The 17,436-nt window shown below is 36.9% G+C and overlaps 1 protein-coding gene across 1 annotated transcript; it reads left to right on the top strand.

The window, feature by feature from the left end:
* The first annotated feature begins 337 nt into the window (after positions 1 to 337).
* On the top strand, positions 338 to 17,245 carry otoa (otoancorin). The gene is made up of 30 exons (XM_056267697.1): positions 338 to 502; positions 1,998 to 2,088; positions 2,238 to 2,341; positions 3,389 to 3,410; positions 3,874 to 3,910; positions 4,019 to 4,160; positions 4,479 to 4,547; positions 4,719 to 4,909; positions 5,042 to 5,205; positions 5,393 to 5,458; positions 5,873 to 5,985; positions 6,147 to 6,289; positions 8,016 to 8,124; positions 8,217 to 8,441; positions 8,530 to 8,691; positions 9,792 to 9,932; positions 10,017 to 10,072; positions 10,333 to 10,453; positions 10,561 to 10,679; positions 10,838 to 10,973; positions 11,746 to 11,939; positions 12,214 to 12,304; positions 12,569 to 12,734; positions 12,864 to 13,066; positions 13,259 to 13,411; positions 14,045 to 14,187; positions 14,313 to 14,449; positions 14,535 to 14,632; positions 16,369 to 16,576; positions 16,712 to 17,245. The coding sequence occupies exons 1-30, from the start codon at positions 398 to 400 to the stop codon at positions 16,789 to 16,791; spliced, it is 3,789 nt and encodes a 1,262-aa protein (XP_056123672.1). The 5' UTR covers positions 338 to 397; the 3' UTR covers positions 16,792 to 17,245.
* Positions 17,246 to 17,436: the final 191 nt, after the last annotated feature.

Genomic DNA, 17,436 nt, shown 5'->3' on the forward strand with positions numbered 1-17,436 from the left:
GCAACCATGTTTCTTTTTTTGGATTTAACAAGTCACCAGGGACCTAATAAGTCACTGCTCATTCACATAGAAACATCTAATTGTCCTCTCAAAGTAACATTTTACTTTAGTACAGTACATGGAACTCATTAACCCCAAAAACCTATATAATTAAGCATGTAATTAAAAAGCAGAAAGATGTGTTGAGTCTATTTAAAATAATAATCTCAACTGCTATAAGAGAAATTTGTGGCTTTATTAGTGGATGATTATTCAAAATCACACTTTAAGTTATTTAAAAATGGCCAGATGATGGAAAATCAAATCTTGACCCCACAAATTTGCAAATGCAATTTCATAGCTGTCACACCTGCATAGATAGTCTTCAAAATTCTGGGGTGGGAGGGGTTGAGAGGACATGAGAGTGGAAAATCATGTTGTAATGAATCTAGTGTGCACCTGTTCAACAGACTGTCAGCTTCAGTTAAACTTGTGTCGCAAGGTCTCGAGATCATCTCTCACAGTGAGTACCTTCATCACAGCTTTAGCCTATAATCTTGAACATCCTGGTTACCATTTTATTGCTTAGCTTATTTCTTTTAGTAATTAAATCATTATAATGATTAAATAATTAAATCACTAGTTTTAAAATTATATTGGTGATGCCCATGTTCACTGAAAGGTAATACTATTTCAATCGGTTTTTTTTTTTTTTTTAAGTAAAGCTTGTGAAGGACTCATTTCAGAATCAGATAAATATGCATTATCAGATCTATATACATTTGTTAAAATGTCTACTTCTGCAAGGATGATTGTACGTTATAAAAAGACAGGATAAATAAAAAGCAGGATCCATTGAGTGTCTATGTTTACTTGCTCTAACACCACCAAAATTAACTGTTTGTGTAACCTGATGTAGTCAGGATGATTCTGTTATATCAAATAATATTTTGGATGAATGCCAGTTAATTTACATGTAACCACATGAAGTGCACTTTTATGGTACTTTTCAACCCTTTTTTTAAACTAATGTTTTATTAAGGTTTAAGAATTAAGGGAGGGGTATTTAATAGACACAAACCCTTGTTAAAGAGCAATCTTTGAGAGAAAACATACAGAAGGAAAATGTATGAAAAGACATGTAATTTAAATGGTTCATTTACTATGAGGCAGACTAAAAAAGCAAAATATAAATCTGGGCTCAATTAATTAATTGAAAATATTCTTTGGAGCAACATAATACTCTAGGGCAAAAACAAATATTCAAATGAAAGGAAACCCAATCATCGGTAAAATTGCACTGATTTGCCTTGTCATACAGCTGGGTCAGAAGTAAAGGCTGTTTTTCTCTAGCTGTATTCCAGTGAGAGTGATCTCACACTGGCAGTATCCTAGCACTCATCCCAAATCCTCACAGGTAGATGTGAGAACGATACATGCAGTTCCTGAGAGTCATTGGCATGCCTACCAAAACCATAGTGACACTGGAACATCTATCCAAGTTTATGTGAGAACAACACATATAGCCTACAACACTCAGGGATGCTTTAAAGCAGGAGGAGACTGGTATGGTTTTGTTTTTTGCATTAAAATGATAAAATAATTACATCATCTCCATCATACCTTTATTTTAATGTACTGTTAATATTCCCAGTGACTTTCTATCCTATTATTTTGTAAGTATTTTATTGCTATTCAAATATCATGCCTATGCATAACATAAATGATTTGAGTATCTACAGTTTATTTTTGTTCTTGCATGTTTAAATAATGCAAGCTATGCAAACATTAGTGCAACTGAATGGAACTGTTTTGCGTGTAATCAGATACGTATGTCTGGATTGTCAACGCGTGATTCACCTGCGTCCGATGACATTACAGATAATAAAGCTGTCACTGATATCTAGATACAGTATATGCAGAAGAGCATTACCCAATATGATTATTTTTAATGTACGTGTGGGTTCATTGCAATGCGATGAATTCATTGAAATCTTCTGAATTCATATTGTCTATAGAGCCTCATCTGGAGAAAGAGAACGGGGAACAACGTGATGGGATTTTATAGAGAGGGTTTGGTCCTCTCTCTTCTGGTCCAATGGGCGACAGGTAAAAGTTTAATAGTATCACACTTTTTAAATGTAATAATTTAAATCTAAAATAGAGTTTTGTGAAGCTTGTTGGAGTATAACAAGCAACAAAACGTGATTAATTTAATCATAAATGTTCTGTGTGTACTGTTTTGTTATTCTATACAGTAATGTCCCAGGGTGTGATGGGACCAGTGATGCCTGATCGTAACCAGTCAACAATAGACTTTCCCAAAATACCGGCAGACTTCCGGGAAATGGCCAAGAAATTGGTAACTTAGTACCACAAGATCATTGGTTGCATCTCATACTGATAACACTAGTAGGGTCAATAGGTGTTTCCTCAACTATTGGCACTACTGAAACACTATTTTCTCAACCAAAAATGTTTTTTGAGTAAAATCACTGACTGTTTTGTCATGCTGCATGAGGCTAATTCATATTATATGTCCTTAACAGACACAATTAAAAAATATTTTTACATTTTTTGCACAATTTAACAAAGTTACAGCTTGATTAGAAAAGATGCCCTGCCCAATAGAATATTATCTTCACTGTGACTCTGTGGTAAGGCAAGGAGAGGAGATGAGGATGTATGCAGCCTGTACTTTTATTAACTGAAATAACAAGAATAAAAACAGGAATCAAACAGGAGAAGGCAACATAAAGACAATACTTAACTGAGAGCTGAGGAAACTGAGGGCATTAAATACAAAGGTAAATAAGTATTTAAACAAGACACAGGTGATGATAATTTATAGAAACAAATTAGCAACAGGAACCAAGAGAACAAAGGAAAGAGGAACTAAACACGGTAAATAAGAACATTTACACTAAGAGTAACAGGAACAAAAAAAAAAACTACAACAACAACACAGAACATGACATTCACAAGCTATATTAGCTCTATACAAGCTATATTGATCACATACCTTTGTTTCCATCACATGACTTGTTACATGAATCTTTACTTAACAGTCTTGTTTTGAAATAAAGATCATTTAAAAATATTTGGATAACGTAAATATTTACATAAATAATTTTCACTCAATAAACATTGAAATGTTTTTTTGTTTTGTTTTGTTTATTTTACACTGTTTGGATTATCTTCATTTAAATTTATATTTTAATGATGGATTTTCATGTTTAAATATTTAAAGTCTGGGTCTTGAAATTGTTCACAAGTCACCAACAATACATTTTTGTGTGTGTGTGTGTGTGTGTGTGTGTGTGTAAGTCTTATTCAGAAGAACAAATTGCACTTTCCACTTACATTGTTTTATAATTTAATAATTATGTTTTATTTTATTTTTTGACAGATGATCACATGCTTCAAGAAAGGTAAAATGTCAAAAGGCATACACGCACATTTGCCATTATCTCTTAGTTTGAACACATTTGGCCTTACACAAATTATGAATCAAAATGACTTATGTGTTGCACCTGCATGTACTTAATAAAATCAATTATGTAGAGAGCTATATTACACAAACCATATGCAAATACAAGTGCCCAAGGAAACCGTATAGGATATATTTGCATATTTCAGCTGGAAAAAAAGAAGTTCCATTCGAGGTCTCCCACGCACGCCCTGAACAAAATGTATTAATCTAGACATCATAATCTACTAATCTTTCATCATTAATCCAATTTGATATTTTAGTACAGTACAATTTGATAGTCAGATTGTAATTCAAGTTTCTCAAATGTTTTTCCTTTTGTTTCCAGTCATAAAGAGAGAGTGTTTGTCTTTCTCTGTCATGCATTGTGTCTTTTGTTAAATGATGCGGTTGTTTTGTTTTAGGTTACCATGTGCCTGTAATGAACAATTCACTGAACAGGTAGACTGCCACTGAACTGATGATTTGTTGCCAGGTGTATATTTGAATACTAATGATCACATTTCATTGCATGGAAAACGTCCACATATTTTCCCTTTCATCTGTCAGCTCATATGCACAGACACAAAACCAGATGATGCAGAGCCCCATCTCTATGTTTGTAGAGCTTCTCTCCTCACTCCCTCCATCCTTCTCCATCCCTCGCTCCAATCAGTCCAATGACACGGCAGATGAGAAGGGCCTAGTCTGGGTAACTCTCACTATTCCAAACACACTCATATGGTAGCTTTCTAACTGGGGCTTCCAATTGACTTCTTTTGATGTTAAAGACACTTAGTTACTACAAGACTAACTCTCACCCAAAGCCTAATCCCAACCCAACAATACAACATTTTGCTACTTTAGAAAAGGCACTTTGTGAACCATTCATAGGGTTCTTTCATAAGTGATATAGGGACATTGTTTGGCAAATCTACATACATACAAAGAGATACAGGAAGATACTAATATATCTTTTTTCTACCTTTATTTTATGTTCATCCTGATGGGAAATCTACAATAAAATCAGGACATTGCTGAGAAGATGCAGAATTGCACCAACATGGGCCATATGATTGAGCTCATGAGAAACACTACGGTTAGTGCTAGAACATATATAATATAATATAATATAATATAATATAATATAATATAATTAATATAATATAATTAATATAATATAATTAATATAATATAATATAATATAATATAATATAATATAATATAATATAATATAATATAATATTCTTTCTTACATTTGCACACTCAGGAGAGCCCTCGTTGTTTGTTGCGGGCATTCGTGGCTCCTCTTTCCTGGATGGCCATTATGCAGAATGGAACATCCCTCAACAAAGAGGATCTAACAACGCTTTTATGGGCAGCTAAACCTTTCTTAGAAACAATGCCTGCATCTAGCTTTGTTCTGCCAGCATTTTCACAAAGCTCTCACTTGGCTGAAATGTAAATGTATTCCTTTTTATTAAACTCAAGTGACTGAACTTATGGAATACCTTTACCTTAATCTATAATGTTAATGTAAAATGTTGTTTCCCTGTTTGTGTCTGTCATCTCACCTCCCTCATTATGCTCAAGGATGAAGGTGTTTAGTGAGATGTTCAGCATTCTGTCTGAGGAACAGAGGAATGAGATTATAGGGTGGGTCAAAGAAAGAGTTGCACAAAATGAATTTAACTGCAGTCTGAAAGCACCTGCCTCCAGCATCCTGCCTCCTAAACCACTGGAAAAACCTACCATGCGTAAGTTTTGAGTAACCTATAAGCTTTTATCAAAACAGATTTGAATCATTATAAATGTGATGTGATGTGATGTGATTGATGTAATGTAATGTAATGTAATTTACTGTAATACAATATAATATAATATTAATGTATGGTTAATCTAAGACACAAATAATCTGTTCAACAATTCTCTTGACTTATGTAGCAAATGGCCATCAGTCTATGATGAGCAGACCTGGTGCTGAAGCAACTGACCATCCTGCAATGAATGGTAAATTGGATAAAAGTGGATGAAAGAACTGAAAACCAAAAAATAATGGAATGGCAAACTGTTGAAGAGGTAGAGAGGAACATTGGAAAAGAAAATATAGCAAATACAGAGACAGAAAGGCGTGTGGTGTAAAGATAAGAGTGTTATATGGAGAACTGCAATGATACAGTGGATCATAAACAGAAGAGTGGAAAACACCAAAGATAAACAATACAGATATATGAAGAGAGGAGAATTATTAATTACATTAAAATTGTTATAATTAGTTGTTTGATTACTTTTATATTATTAAGTTATTTTGTTTATTTCTTTATTTATTTACATTATTTTTTTACTTAGAGAGTGCTTTGCAAGCAATCACTCATCATTTGTCTGTCTGTCTCTTTTTCTTTGTTATTTTATCTTCAACTGCAGTCCGTAGATGTCCTCCTGGGTTTCTCTGGCTGAAGGCTAGGATGTTAGCAATGATGGGGCCTTTCCTATCCCGGCTGCCTTTTGAGGAAGTAAAGACCATCCCTAAAGAAGAGGTCTGTGTCTGTGACATGACATGCAAACCAATATCATAACTCTTATATGTATTGTTCCATGGTATTTGTGTCTCAGAGCCAGCCATACTAACATAATCTAAATCCAAAACTACATATTACTCAACAAATTTAATGACTATGATAATCTTTCTCTTTCTCAGCTATGTGAGTTTTTCAGGACTCCAGATTTCTCTCCATCTTTTCATAATGTTATTGGCATACAGCCCGCCCTGGGCCGGACACTTTTTCAACGCTTGAAACAAGAGTGTTCCAGCACTGACAATTTCACTCAATACGTGGACAGGTTAGGATCTGCATCATTAGTGTGTGTTAAGTGCATGTCTTTGGTAAATGATATTCAAGTTAAGTGATACACTGATTCCTCTGGAGGCCATTGCAGCTCCATGGTAAAAATAAAAAGGTAACTGTGTGATTAAAAATTTGAAAGTTTAAAATAAGAAATAAAGTCTTATTGTGAGACAGTCACACTGTGAGAAATAAAGTTGCAATAACAAGAGATATATAGTTGCACTGTCATACAGAAAGTCCCATTGTGACATTGTCACAATAACAAGAAAAAAGTAGAAATTTGTTATAAAAAGTTATAAAATGTATACAATATGTCACACTTATGAGAAACAAAGTCGCAGTTTCAAGATATAAAGCCACATTGTGAAATGTGAAATGAAGTTGCAATTACCAAAATAAAGTCACATTGTGATATATAAAGTCAAATTTGTAATAAACATAGTCACAATTGTGAGACATAGTCACTGGCCACTTTATTAGGTACACCTTACCAGTACTGGGGTTGGACGCCCTTTTGCCTTCAGAACTAGCATAGATTCAAGAAGGTGCTGGAAACATTCCTCAGAAATTTTGGTCCATATTGATATGATAGCACATCCTTGATCCCTTTTCCACCACATCTCAAAGGTGCTCTTTTGGATTGAGATATGTTGACTGTGGAAGCCATATAAGTATAGTGAACTCATTGCCATGTTCAAGAAACCATTCTGAGATTATTTAAGCTTTGTGAAATGGCACGTTATCCTGCTCGAAGTAGCCATCCGAAAATGGATACACTGTGGTCATAAAGGGATGGAGATTGTCAGCAATAGGCTGTGGCTTTTAAATGATATGCAATTGATACTAAGGGACCCAAAGTGTGCAAGAAAATATCCCGCACACCATTACACCACCATCAGCAGCCTGAAGCGTTGATACAAGGCAGGATGGATCCATGCTTTCATGTTGTTTCGTTGCAACAGAAATCGAGACTCCTTAGACCAGGCAATCAGACCAATATTCGATTGTCCAATTTTATTTGTGTCTGTGTGAATTGTAGCCTCAGTTTCCTGTTCTTCAGGAGTGGCACCCAGTGTGTCTTCTGCTGCTGTTGCCCTTCTGCTTCAAAGTTCGATGTGTTGTGCATTTAGCGATGCTCTTTTGCATACCTTCGTTATAACAAGTGGTTATTTGAGTTACTATTGCCTTTCTATCAGCTCGAGCCAGTCTGGCCATTCTCATCTGACCTGTCATCAACTAGTCATTTTCACTCACAGAACTGCCGCTCACTGGATATTTTTTTCTTTTTCAGACCATATAAAGCCTAGAGATGGTGGTGCATGAAAACCCTAGATCAGCAGTTTCTGAAATACTCACACTAGCCCATCTGACACCAACAACCATGCCATGTTGGTGCCACTTAAATCTCCTTTCTTCCCCTTTCTGAAGCTCAGTTTGAACTTCAGCAGATCGTTTTCAGCAGTCGAACAGGTGTACCCAATAAAGTGGCTGGAGAATGTAAAGTCCCATATGAAATATAAAGTGAGATATAAATTCCCTTTGTGAAATATAATGTCGCAATTGTTTAAAACAAAGTTGTACAATAAGTCACATTGTGAGGTATCAAGTGGCAATAATGTTTATAGTTTATTTTTTAGTCCATGGATTCCCCCTTACTCTACATGGAAGAACATCTTCAAAACATTCAATCCTGTTTCGTCAACTTCTTTCTGTTTTCACAGATTGGGCTCTCTGGCTTGTTTTTTTGATGGCGCAATGTCTCTGAATCTGAATCTTAGTAGAAAACTGCTGTCTCAGATTGATGCCTGTAAAAACTCTGAAATAGACAAGGTCAGAACTGCCACTTTATTGAATCATTGCTGCTCCTAAATATTTGTAGCGTAACTGTAATCTTATTGTAATTTCACTCAACCCACCCTCAGGTGAAGAGGCAGTTAGTACAGAACATTCTGGAGAAAGATGATGGCTTTTCTTCCTCTCCTGGTATGCTCCAGTCTCTGGGATCCTCTGTGTCTGTTATTCCACTTTCCAGGCTGTCCCGCTTCACCCCTGAGGACCTGAACAACACCCTCAGCAGCTTGAGTCAGGCCAAATGGAGCCCAGCTCAAGCTAAAACTCTGGCTCAGAAACTGTTAGAAGCTACAAAGGTTTGATTTTTCGCTCAGTTTATACAAGCTGTTTTCTGTTTCTTGATTCACCCATTTATTGTATTCACAAGGAGGTTTTCTTTTGTAGATTATAAGTAGTGAGAGGCTGCTGTCTCTGGGTTCGATGGTGAGAGGGGTGGCCAGTGCCGTCCTCAAGAATGTGAAGGCAAAAGGTCTGCTGGGAAATGAAGCCCTGGAAACTATGAGTGAGAAGATGTCCTCCCTACAGAGAGCAACATTACTGGAAGCGGTAAGAATCAGATGAGTTTGTTCAGAAAGAGATGTAAAAGATAAGGAGAAAGAAACTCTTATTACGGCTTTTCACACTGCACTTAACCCCGGGTTATCATCATTCTACACACTGCTTTTTATCTCAGGTAAAAGCAATGTTTTACACTTGTAATTTAGAACTGGGGTTAGCACAGCTTTTTACCCTGGGTTATGAAACCCTGCTCCGGAGCAAGGTTAGCACTATTGAGGTGTTGAACCTGCACTGCCAAACAATGCGGTGTTATAATGTTACCACTAGATGCTTAATAGCAACCGACAAGCAATATCATACCTCATATTCACATGCTTTGGACAGAAACACTATGTGTTGTATAAACTTAGCGTTTGAGGGGAGATATGTCAAAAGGTGACAGAAAACAATTGGAGTACAGAAGAGATTGTTTTATTCTTATGTTTAAAGTCCAAAAAGTCAGGATAAACTTGATAGTACCGTACGGTCTGCAATATTATGAGAATGCGCAATGCTTGAGTCTTCATGTAAACATATCACGTTCAGCGTTCGGCCAATCAGTGACACTGACACCACAAATATGCAAATAAGAACATTAAACCAGGTGTTGCAATGTTAAAGGTTCAGGGAAGAAGGAGGCGGGAACCAGCAAATGTTCAACATAAACTTCAATCATAAAATAAACAAACACCAAAATGAAAGTAACACAAAGCAACAACATAAAGTCCCAGGCCTGGTCCTCTCTCGTCCTTTACTGTCACCACTCCTCCTTTTATCCTTCCAGACCTCCTCCTTGAGACTCGAGGCCATTCACGCCACTGGCCTCACTCCGTTCCCAAGGAGGAAGGAACCGTGTGAAAAGACATTTTAGGAATACCCAGGTTTAATTGTTGACCCCAGGTAAATTATGGGTCATGTGAAAAGTGAAGGAAGATAACCCAGGATTCCATTTAACCCGGGGTTTAGAATGACTCAGGGTTAACTATTTCAAGTGTGAAAAGCTCTATTGCTTGCAAATTGCAAGTGACCACAAAAGTATTAATGAAAGTTGTTATGGCTCTTCCTTGAGTTTTCTCTCTCCCTCTCTCTTGGTCTTGTCAACTCCTCAGTTCCGCCGTGATGTGAACGCATCTGAACTGGTGAAAGGCTTGCCAGATTCTCTCCTCTCTTCTCTGTCTCTGTCCACGCTGGAGAAGGCAGACCTCAGCTCGGTGGACCAGCTACAGGGACGCGGCTGGACTCCTGCTCAAGTACACAAACTAGACAGTCATATAAAAATACAAATCTATTACAATTCCATACATTTTTGTCTATTTTTTTTCCTCTCTGTATAGTCTGCTTTCCTTTTGAAGAAGATTTTGGGTAATAAGATCAACCTTAGCGAATTACGGTAAGACTCTTTATGATTGCAGCCCTTAAAGAATCATTTTTAAATTGGAGAGAGAAAATCTTAAATAAAAAAATAATAATAACTAAATGAAAATGGTAATAAATAAATTTAAATCCCTCTTATGAAACTGGCACTGTACATAAAAATAAATCCCTCTTATTTTTTAATAGGTCTTTTATAAAACACATATTTAATAATAAAAATGTATGTTGTCCACATAAGAAGCAGTATCTTGATCAAGCTCACGGTGTTTTCAACAGAAAGCTGGGTCAGGCTGTGCAAGGTGTCACCTGTGAAATGATTGGAAAAATCAATCGAACTGATGCTTTGGATATGGCACAGACACTTAACAAATCCTGTGCGTGGCTCTCCAGGGTTCAGGTAAACATCACATATTCATTTACTCAACACACATTCTTTCATCATCTCTGCCACTTTTCAATGATCAAATCTATAAAAAACTGAATTGTGTGTTTTTTCATTCTCAGATTCGCTGTGCAGCTCAAAAACTCTTTGCAAGTCTGGAGGAACAGAGACCAGGATATTTCAGTGACATTAAAAACTCTGAGCTCCAGGCCATCCCAGCTCTGCTACTCATCCATCTACCGTAAGAACAGAACAGTGCTATTTAACATACATTTACATTTAAATTTTTACTAATTATTCAATTTATACTAAGTTGAAATCATATGCTAAGACAGGCGGGATATTCTTTTCTTTCATTTTCCCCTCTCACACGTATCCATACTGTCATGACACGTTCAGAGTGGAGAAGATTCAAAACCTGTCAGATGCTGTGTGTCCTGCTTTCATGGAGAAGATGACGCAAGTGAACCTGACCTTTCTGCCAAACAGTTCTCCGGCACGCTACGCTCTTACCAGAAGAGCCATTGGCTGCCTGGTAAAACACGCACACGCTTTTCTTCTCATGTCTAAAAACCCCACATGTTACTATTTGCAACCCATTTCACTGCTGTAATGTGATGCATTTCTGAGTAAAACAGGATATTCAACCAGGAAAAATGTAGGGTGGGACTTATCCATCATGAATTGATTTTATGGTGTGCATTATTACCAGAATAAAGTCAGACTTAATGTGAGTTTGTGAAAAAAAAGAAGAAGAAATAAATAAATATATATATATATATATACTGTATATATAAATGTGCTAGGCTAAGTGGCCATTCACACAGAATGCATTTAGCATTTCACTCCACTGCTTTTCATGGATTAAAGCAAAAAAACAAAAAAAAATCATTTTCTGACTAAAAACTTAGTATTGTAAAAAGGTTATGACACCAAGATTTTAGATACCAGTGAAATTTCTCAATTCTCGATTCCAATTTCAATACCTAAGCAAAAACTATCCTGACTAATATAAAGTTCAAATATTATTAAAGACAAGTAAATTGTGCATAATAAAATAAGATTAACGAATTACAAATAAATGTAACAGAACAAAGATACAAATTAAATAAACAGTCAAGTTTAAGTTTTTCAGGTAGATCAACAGTAATCAGGCATACAGAAATTGAATAATCAAATGTAAGTAAGTCTTGTATGTAAGTGTATAAATGTATGTAAGTAAGTGTTTTGATGCTGGAAAAGTGGAAAAAGATATTCCTGACAGGAACTACTGCAGGCAGCCTAATCTGTGTCCTGTTTCTGTGCAGAAGGGGAATGTCTCTGATCTGTCTGCAGCAGAGGTTTTGACTCTAGGCCCTCTGGTGTGTGAGTTAGACCCAGCCTGGATCTCCTCTCTGAACCCCGCGGCTCTGAACTCCACCCTGCAGGCTCTCGCCTCCTGTCAGTATATCCAACAACAGCACAGAGAGCATCTGTTCAGCCTGCTTACAGGCACATATGGGTAACAGCATCACACAAACCACAGTGGGTTCACACAGCCCACAATCTCACACATAACTTCAGACCTCAGATCTCACATCCTTGCTTTTTTTTTTCCTCATTGTTAAAGAGGCTATGCCTGTTGTGGCTTTAAGACAAGAGCATTTTAAACATTTGGAAAAAAAAGTCTTTACATTGAACAACCAACTTTTTCCAGCCTTAAAACATTCAGCTGTGCTGGAATTAGACATTTTGGATTGGTGTTAATAATATATTTGTCTTTTCATTTAAACAAGGGACCCTGCTTACTGGTCAGAGGTGGACATGAGGGCACTTGGTCCTCTTTTGTTACTTAATGACACTGCTGTTGAAAAGCTGCCATTCAAAGTAAGAATCTCATTTATTTATTTTACAGGTGATTTTTTTTTATCTACATTTAATACATATAAATTAATTAATAATTGATTCCTTCATTTTATTTTGAATGGCACTTTTAGTCCTCCATACCATAACAGATGTGTTATTTATAACTGGCAGATGTTATTTCAGTTAAACGGACAGTTATTTTTCTCCACAATCTTACAAAATTATTTTTTATTTTATTTTTTTATTTACCAATCCACCCCTCCATCCTGCTCTTCTGTCCTGCAGAGCTGGCTGAAGTCATATCTGTCAGATCTGATGGATAGTTTGCCCAGTCAGCCTGTTGTTCCTCCTCCAAAGGAATTCTGCTCTTGGCTTGATCTCTCTGCTCTTCGCCGCAAACTTTTTGAGCTCAAAACGAGCAGCACATTACAAAATCGCAGGAAGCGTGAAGGTATGTGTGCCAGAAAGTGCATAATGTGGTAGAGAAACAATGTCTTTGTGAAACCAGACAGTTAATGATATATGTTCTATTGTTCTCAGAGAATAAACAATAGTGGAAATGATTTTATCTTTCTGGCAGTGGCGGTTTCTCTCACAGTGATGTCTACTCTAGAGCCTACACTCATTTATATTGAGGACCTAAAACAGGGAAATGTATACTGGACTCCCACCCAGCTCAGTAAAATGACCATGCAGACTTTTAAAGATGCCGTGCCAACATTAGGAGAGATAAACAACTACAGCACAGAACAATTGGCTGCACTCAAAGCAAAAATTGTGGAGGTACACACACACACACACACACACACACACACACACACACACACACACACACACACACACACACACACTTTAAGGTTGCTAAAGTCTAGAAAAAAAAATTACATTTGTAATATATGCACAACAACAGAATCTAAAAATGATATTTACATCTGGAATGCAGTGGTCAAAGACAATGTCTATTGTTTATTGCAGGCATGGGGTAGTGTGTCCATGTTGAATGAGTCCCAGATTACTCAACTGGGCTGCATCTGCCAGGGTTTCAGTGCTGAAGAGCTGGGCAACATCAGCATCACCTCACTGGACACTCTGGAAGTGCTGACTGCCTGCAACTTTACCCAGACACAGGTAATACAAACAAGCACACATTCAGTCACCAAACAGCATCTAGAATTTATATATAAAACATGGTAAAAAATGCTATGAAAGAAGCATATGTATTTATTTATTTATTCACACTACCATTCAAAAGTCAGCAAGAAATAATTTTTTTTATTCACTGAGGATGCATTAAACTGATCAAAAGTGATATTTTTTCCTTTTCAAATAAATGAACTTGTTCATCAAAGAATCATGAACAAAAAATGGTATCACAGTTTTCACAAAATACAGCACAATACTTTTAAACATTGATAGTAAGAAATGTTTCTTGAGCACCAAATCAGCAAATATAAAATATGATTTCTGAAGGATCATGTGACACTGAAGACTGGAGTAATGATGCTGAAAACCAGTTATTTGAAATTGTAATATTTTTCATAATATTACTGTTATTACTGTATTTTTGATCAAATAAATGCAGCCTTGAAAGATTGTTTTAAAAAATATTGTAAAATCTTACCAACCCTAAACATTTGAATGGTAGAGAATGTATTTATTTATTGGTATTTAGCATAGAATAAATATATACAAAAAAAATGCAAAAACAAACATAAGCAAAGCAGAAAACCAAACAAATACTAAAAGTGATGGATTCTGCAGAGGACAGCCATCTGGCAGGCTTTTGAAAGGGTGACTGGAATCAGCGTGGCTGGACTAGGGCATCTGGAGATGATGGGACTGGGACAGTTTATCTGTGGTCTACAACCTGCCCAGATTGATCAGCTCAATTCCACCAGCTTTAGGTACTTGCACATTTGTGGCTATATTTTCATTTTCAAGTACACTGCAGCACAACATAGCTACTGTTAAGCAAATACTGTAAACAGACCTGGTCATTGTGATGCCCTGTGATATGTGTCTTTACTAGGGAGGCAGTAGAGGCGGTGGGCCGTGCTTCTTGTCTTCTGAACGTTAGAGAGCGTCTTAAGGAAAAGGCAGTGGCTGCATTTGGAAAGCCAGAAACTTGGACTGAAGCTCAAGTTAGTGAGATGGGCAACATCCTTGGTGAGGACAACTACTTTAAGTTTAATAAGTAAATAGTTTACATTTAAAATGCAAGAACTGCCTTTGTCATTGAATGTCTCTCTAGCTGGTCTAAGCACTGTTGAGCTGGGACGTCTAAATTCAACCGTCTTGCCATTCATTCAGCGGTCCGCCATCCCTCTCATACCCTTAGATCGCCTAGCTGTAAGTTTTCTCTCTTTTTTGCAAACTTATTTTTTATTTAGCTCCTGGTTCAGTTATTATCACATATCTTATGTTCACACATCAGTTCTTAAAGGTGCAGTAAGTGATTTCTGAGAAAAGCTGTTGCAAGTAGATCGGACTGAGAACCACAACACACTTGTAGCCAATCAGCAGTAGGGGGTGTGTACACTCATACTGGGGGAGGAGAGAGAGTGAGCAAGAGGGAGATTTGAAGAAAGACTGTAGAAAGAGCTGAGAGACTTAACAAAAGAGAAAAAATCAGAGGAATATCACTGGAAAAAGAAGGGATATGATCAGGCAAGAGCTTTAGGAGGACCTGCGTTAATATTAGAAAAGCTTTCCAGCGCTGGAGAGACCTGAAGGCCTGAAAACCAATGCAGAGGTTGCGTTGTTTCTGCTCCATACATGATTAACATGGTTTTGAGTGTCATTGTTTGTCTGGAGCTGGTGTGCTGCTGGCGACTAACAACAAACTCTTGCTTGTATATACTCTTGTGTACTGTATGTTCATATTTTGTTCCTTGTTGTTTGTTTGTTATCTTTGTTTTGTTTTCACAAAATATTGTTTTGTTTGGGTTCATTTCAAATATCAACAGTGTTCAACAATGTTTCTCGAAAATCGCTTACTGCACCTTTAATTGAGTTGATCTGTAAGTCAAGTCAAATCCCCTTTATACAATACAGATTGTTTCAAAGCAGCTTCACAGTGATAAACAAATAATGATCTTCATCAAATATGAGAAAAATTCAATCGCTGCTGTAAAGCAGCTCTAAAAAGACAATGGTGTCATTATTCAGCTGAAGTTGGTTCAGTGTTGATTCAGTTCAGTTCAATAACTGTGTTATGAAATTAGTTATATTCAGCTATAAGCAGGTTAACAGAAGACAAAAGTGCCATTATTCACTTTGAGTAAGTTTAGTTCAATTTAGTTCATTAACAGTGTCGATGTTGCAAAATTAATGAATTATGAAACAAAGTCGAATCAGCTATAAAGCAGCTCTGCAGAAAACAGTGGTGTCATCCAGCTCAATTCAGTTCAGGCCAGGGTTAGCTCTCATTCAATAATAATGGGCGAATTCCAATCGGAAGTGAGCATCCATATGCCTTACTCATTTTGAAGGGCAGAGATTTTGAAGTAGGGACTTTGGAGTTAGCAGGGCACTTGATTGTCATAATGTAGCCGTTTGGAAAGCAATTGGTGAAGGGAGCAATGAAAGACAATTTAATGTCCTCAATAAATTGCATACTTCCCTACTATATAGTAGGAGAAAAACAGCATGTGACAAGAGTACTATGTCCGAATTCATGGTACTCATAAAAGAGTTGGCAAAAAGTACCCAGATCACCTACTTCTTCCGATGAGATTCTGAAGTGTGTAAACGATACATGAGACCACGGGAGAGGTTTTGTGAATGTCAGTGATGACGTAACTGACACTGGTAGGTCCAATGATAATGACAACATGGCGAATGTAGTACATCCGGATTACATTCGTACTACACTACACACACGCATACTATATAGATCTTAATTTTTTAGCAATTGATAAAATTACCCTTTCTCTAACAGACTTGTGGAAGGGCCCTTCGTGAAGGGATTCACATTTGTTTGAAATGCCCCTCAAATGGCATCCCCTTCCCTCAGTGGCCATTAAGGGTGCAAAAACGCCATTTGGAATTTGCCTAAAGAAGTTACTGTTATAATTTGTGTTCAGGCAATGTCAGTCAGCCAGTTGAAGGCTTTGGGTCCTGAAAATGCTGCCATGGTCACGGAGGCTCAGCGCGCAGGGCTGAGAGTCGATCAAAGGTCTGCACTGGATGAAGCCGTGGGACTGAAAACTGCACGTGCTGAAGTGTCCACTGGAAACTCCAGTCCAAGCTCCAGTGGATCAGTCCCAGTTGCCCCACTGCCACTAAAAGGAGGCGAGTGACAGGAGAAGGTTTTAGGGGGAGGGGGATCTTCTAGATAAAGATTACATTTGGATCTTTTAGTTGCATTTTTATTATAAAAACAATTGTAGTCTTAAATTTACAGATATGTTTCTCTTCCTCCTCCAGACGCAGCAGTAGAGAGCATGACAGGATGTGTCCTCCTCATGCAGGCCATCCTGCTGATGTTACTTAGATACATTCTCTAAGAAGAAGAAGGGTCAAAGGTCACAGATATAGCATGTGTCAGATGGCAGATTCACATGATAATGTAAACCAGTAGATTAGTATCTGGCCATTTAAGAATTGCTATATTTCAAAATTATATTTAAAACGTAGTCACTGAATGCACATTTTAACTTTAAAATAAAGCCAAATATAGTATGCTGAGGCAGGGGTTTGATAAGACTGGGGTCTATCCCATTAAATGTATTTTATAGAGAAACTATATTTGATAATACTGCTGTTTAGATATTTTCACATCCAGATTTATTATTATTCTGACATATTTAATACTGTGCATACTTCATTAAATTGTAGTTTTGTTATCAAATTATTTAATTCCAGTTAAATGTTTGTATTAGAGGTTGTGTTCTTTGGTAGCATCATTCGAATCATTTATACCCCAACATGAGGTTAATAAAAGTCTTATGTGTAAAGAGAGTAAGTGTGAAATTTGAATACAGTCAAACCAGAGACTTTCACACCCTCAGGTGGTGTAACAGACTCACCAGTTTACTTCTGATGACTTTAAGTTCATACCAACCTTACTTCAGGTGCACAGGCCACAAAATTGTGTGATTTGTCTCACCTACTTTGTCTTTGTCTACTCTTGTCGGCTAAAAGACAAGTTA

Source organism: Rhinichthys klamathensis, unplaced genomic scaffold, assembly GCF_029890125.1.
Source record: "Rhinichthys klamathensis goyatoka isolate OS25496 unplaced genomic scaffold, OSU_Roscu_1.1 h1tg000262l_1, whole genome shotgun sequence".
NCBI classification, from domain to species: domain Eukaryota; kingdom Metazoa; phylum Chordata; class Actinopteri; order Cypriniformes; family Leuciscidae; genus Rhinichthys; species Rhinichthys klamathensis.